Source organism: Felis catus, chromosome B4 (genome assembly GCF_018350175.1).
Source record: "Felis catus isolate Fca126 chromosome B4, F.catus_Fca126_mat1.0, whole genome shotgun sequence".
NCBI lineage: Eukaryota > Metazoa > Chordata > Mammalia > Carnivora > Felidae > Felis > Felis catus.
Window position 1 is genome coordinate 137,932,501 of NC_058374.1, and position 4,987 is coordinate 137,937,487.

The following is a 4,987-nucleotide window of genomic DNA, read 5'->3' on the forward strand; positions in this document are numbered from 1 at the left end:
CATAAACATATCTACATAAAATAAGATATACAGATATGTATAAGTTTATATAAATTTAAAATATACGACTATATATTTATACATAATATTTATATATGTTAGATTTTAACGTATTTTAAATAAGTATATTTACATATTTCCTATTATGTAGTTATATATTTGGCATTATATAATACCTACGTAATATAGGACGCCTGGGTGGCTCAGTCAGTTAAGCACCAACTTCGGCTCAGGTCATGATCTCATGCTTTGTGGGTTCGAGCCCCGCGTCGGGCTCTGTGCTGACAACTCAGAACCTGGAGCCTGCTTTGGATTCTCTGTCTCCTTCGCTCTCTGCCCCTCCCCCACTCACACACTGTCTCTCTCTCTCTCAAAAATAAATGAACATTAAAAAAAAAAAAAGTTCTCAGGCTCCCCCAGCCTCTCACCTCTTCCTTGAAGATCTGGAAACTCTGAGTACTGGGAGCGTAGTCTTAACCTCAGCCCCAAGGACAGGTGACGTCCGCAGGTAACCCAGGCCCCTGAGGCTGGTGGGCACCACTGTGGGGCTGAGGCCAGGAGGGAGGAGAAGGTGACACTGATCAGGGCACAGGGGGTGCTGGACTGCCTGGGGGAGGGCGGGGACAGGGAAGCATGCTTGACTCAGCACCTGTGAGCCCCCACTGAGCTGGCCCAGACTCTGTACCCCGGGAGGGGTGGGTGGGAGTGGCCGGGTCATCAGGGGCCGCTGGCACACGGAAGGTGGTGACAAGCCCACGTCTTCAGCAGCGAGCTGAAGATGTTCGTGGGCGTTCACCCAGGACAAAGCTACAATGTCACCACCCGGCAGGGGCAGAGAAAGGGTGCTGACAGCCTGCAGAATATCTCTCCATCAGAGCTGAAGCCCTTGTTTACTTAGAATAGCCTGGAATCCCACGCCGGCTGCCGGGCATTTCATTTTTGAAACACAGGCCCAGAGAGTGAAAGGGGGGATGGCACTCCCAAATTCCCCTTCTGAGCATGAACTTGGTGTTCCTGACCGGGAGCCAGCGCTGGTGCGGGAGGCCTTCTCCAACCTTCTATGTGGGCCCCAGGGGCCTCACCGCGCTGCCTCGTGCGTGCTTCCTAAGTCGGCGGCAGGGGTGTTTGTAGAAACCAGCCTGGAATCAGCAGTCGATGCCGCAAACAATCAGTGGCGAATTCTCAGCATGTGGTTGTGGAACTTCAGGCTCCAAGCTTGCTCTGGGTCACGTGACTGGCAGGTGCTAGCCCACACTTCCCACCCCGGCCTTCAGCTGCAGATCAGCCACAGAATTGGCCGTAGAGTACTTCCAGGGAGCCACCCCCCCCCCCCCCCCCCCCGTATCACATGACCTTGGACAAGTCCTAGCATCAGAACAGGTGGGATGGAGAAAGTCCCCTGCAGGGACTGAGGCTCAACGAGCCTGCAGACTTTGCTTGCGTTGCTTCGTCTGCCGGGAGGAACGCCTCCTCCAAGAAGCCCTCCCTGACTCCCCCAGACTTCACCTCCTCCATTCTCCCCTGCTGGACTTCTCTCAGCCCTGCACTTACTTAGATCCTCCACCGGCTTTGAAGCCAGGATTCTATTATTTTCTCTGTCTCACTGAGAACAGCTCCTGGTGCCTACGGGAGAAGGCACGAATGCGTGGGGAGGTGAAGAGGGGAGCCCTCGGTCTGGCGGGGAGGTCGCCCTGCGCATCTCGGGCAGACGCTGTGCTGGGTCGCCCGGATCACGCGGTGCCGAAGCACGGGGTCACGTGGTATCATTTGCTCCCTGAGGAATCGGAGGCCCAGAGAGGGCTGCAGTCTTTCCACGGCCCAGCGAGGCTAACGCCCACCCTAGCCTCGTGTGTCTCGTCCCAGAGTGCGGGAGAGTTCTCTCTGGGCCTTTGGCCGTCCCGCAGAGGCGAGGAGGTGCCGGCAGGGCCCGGAGACAGGGAGGTGGCCAGGCGCAGGGGAGGAGGCCTCCAGTCCTGGCCTTCGTGTGGTCCCTCCCCTGGTCCCGGGAGGGACAGTCGTGTCCTGGGCGCCCGCTCCACGACAGGCCCTCTTCTGGGCTCTTTCGAATCCCCCGTCAGGAAAATGCGGTGAGCTCACCGTCCTATGCCACGCAGGGGACTCCGGCGTCCGGCTCAGAGTGGGGCTCGACGCGGTCTAAGACGCCTTCCGTTCTCTCCCCAGGTGTCGTGCGCCAAGTACGGCCCATCGTGGGCCCGTTTCACGCCGTCCTGAAGCTGGAGATGAACTACGTGGTCGGGGGGGTGGTGTCCCACCGAAACGTCGTCAACGTGCACATCTTCGTCTCCGAGTACTGGTTCTGAGGGCCCGTCCTGGCGCCGCCACGCCTCCGGGCCAAGTCCTTGCTCCGGCCACCGTGCCCGCCCTGCCGAGCTCTCTTAAGTTTGTGTTTGTAATGTCAGGCCCGCACGTATTAAGCTGCGGCCAGATGAACAAGTTCATCTCCTGTGTTTCGGTATTTAAATAGCGAGCCCAATTACTCAACTGTTTGTTGAAAACCTTGCTTGTTAGTATTATTTTCTTCATGCAGAGGTCAACGTTTGCTCCTTTCTCTGCCTGCGGGCTGGGCCTCGCGAAGGACCCAGGAAGGAAGGGCGTTTTTTCGGGGGGCAGCCAGTCCAGATGCCGAGAGAAAACTCGTTCTTGCACTGACTGTACGAAATTTGACGTTTGATACTTTTTTTTTTTTTTTTTGGCCAATCGGGTGTTTTACGCCCAACGATGGGGCTGCGGTAGAGTAGCAGATATGACCAGTTCTGCCCAGAAGCTGCATCACACGATGCCCCGGGGAGCACTCAGAAGGTGCCCCACAGTTCTGTTGAAACAGAAAAGGGAAAGGCACAGCCTGTTAGGTTTGTGTGCGAGCCGTGCGTGTTCACCAGGGGAATGGCTGGACTTTCTCGGCACCTGCATCCGTCCTTTCTTATCATAGGGGGGGAAAATAAACAGTTTTGCGAGCCTCCCCATGGCCTGTGCCTGACAGTCTTTCAAGAAGAGGGCTCTCGAAGTGCCTGGGAATGTCCCCTCAGGCCTTCTCAGAGACCCTGCCTCCTGGGGAGGTTCTGGGGGTGGGACCCAGCACGTATTGAAAGAGCTTCCCACCCGTGTCACTTCCGATACCACGCCCACCTCTGAGAAGTGTGGCTCCAGCCCACCCTGTGCCCCACGACCAGGCCTGCTAGGCAAGACACGGAGCCCCAGCGTCTGATAGAATTGCTTGAGGGATTCTGGTCCCTTCTTGAAATCACTGCGGAGAAATAACAATTCTCTTCAGCAGGGAAGAGGGGCCACCAGTGTGCACTGAGTCCCCCCCGCCGCCCCCATGCACTTGGCACGTGGTGCCTCATCCACGGCTCCCAGAGCCCAGTGAGGTGGGCACGATCGTACGCAATTTCGAGATGAGTGAACAGAGCTCAATTGCCTAAGTCACACAGCTTTTTAGGGACAAGGGATTCAAATTCAGTTTATCGGATGCCAAGCTCTGGGTCAGAAGAATCGTGGACAGACTGGGTTTCTAGGGTGTCCCGTTACTGCCAGCATTGATGGTGGAGCCAAGGTGCAGCCTGTGCCCTGAGGCACGCTGGGACGCGCGGGGATGTGGCAGCGGGGTCCCTGGCTTCCACACACGCCTCTCCTCCAGCCCCTGCCCACATGTATCCCATCTTCTTAGGTATGGATGCCCCTTGTGGCTCAGAGCCTCTCTCCTCCTGTATCCCAGCTCATCTCGGCAGCCTGGACCCTGGCACTGGTTGAGATCTCAGCCCCACGTGGGACTTCGCCCTCGCTGGGATTTCAACGTGGCCCCAGTTCTGCAGAATGTGGTCTCTAGCCACCTTCGGGAACTCCCCGCGTTTCTGAGGTCGCTCATTTGGGGGGCACTGGTCTGTGAACGTCAGGCCCGGGCCAGCCAGGCACAAGAGCTGCTGGGGCCTGGCCGTCTCGAAGTGGTGGGGAGGGGGACAACAGGTGTAGGACTAGACAATCCAGGGAGCCATCTGAGCGGCTCTGGAGACCAGTGATTTGGGGTCTTGGCAGAGAAGGGCGGGGGGAACCTGGGGTCTGATCACGGGAATGGAAGCCTGGGGGTGAAGGGCAGGAAACGAGAGGCCGCTTGGGGTTCTGGTTTCCTGCCCGGAATTTGGGGGCGGGGCGGAGGCGGGTTGGGGGTGGGGGGCAAGTCTGCAGGAGCCAGGCAGCTCTGGGCCCAGGCCCTTGGAGGGGGAGGTATCTCCTGCTCCCTGAGGCCTGGGGTGGGAGTTGGGGGGGAGGTACTGCAGGGCCGAATGGGAAGGGAGAAAGGAGGACCCCTGGAACAGGGGCCTTCCCACTCTCTTTATAGGAGTTAGAGTGGGAGCTGCCATTGGTGGGCAGGGCCAGGCCCCCTGCCACTGATTGGCTCTCGGGAGAGCACGTGACTCAAGCTGGCCAATCAGCCCTTCCCGAGAGTGCGCTCTGGGGCGTGGGAGCCAGCCGAGGGGAGGCAGAGAGGGGACAGGGAGCTGCCAGGTGGAGATGCGGAGGGGAGGAGAGGGAGCCGGGCGCCTGTCCCGCCTGACTCGGGGAGCCAGAGAGGCCGGCTCGGGCCTCACCTTGGGAGGGCCCAGCAGCGTGACTTACTGGCATCTGCCCAGCCTCAGTTTCTGCATCTGGAAAGCAGAGGCGATAATCGCTGCCCGGCCGCCCTGCCCTAGACGGCAGTGAGCAGCGCCGGCTGGAGACGCAGGGCACGAAAGTGCCGCCTACCTGTGCGTAATCTTAATTCACTCATCGTCCAGAGCGGTGACGAGGAGGGCGAGGATCGCGATGGCCACTGTCAATCAAGCCACACCAATTCCCTGCGCAACTACGGCGTCTTTTTGCTTCTGCATTCTCTTAACCATCCGTGAGAGAGTCAGTAGAGCCGTTGTGTAAATTAGACACGAGCACAACTTCTCCTATTGCATATCGTGCTCCGGGTTGGGCACCTGGT

At 58.3% G+C, this 4,987-nt stretch overlaps 1 protein-coding gene across 1 annotated transcript in view; it reads left to right on the forward strand.

The window, feature by feature from the left end:
* The window catches only part of FBLN1 (fibulin 1), an 84,445-nt gene extending 81,465 nt beyond the window's left edge, over positions 1-2,980 (forward strand). The window contains exon 17 of the mRNA XM_023257619.2: positions 2,182-2,980. Within this exon, the coding sequence (XP_023113387.1) occupies positions 2,182-2,321 (140 nt within the window). The 3' untranslated portion in view covers positions 2,322-2,980. The remainder of the gene's footprint in view (positions 1-2,181) is intronic.
* Positions 2,981-4,987: the final 2,007 nt, after the last annotated feature.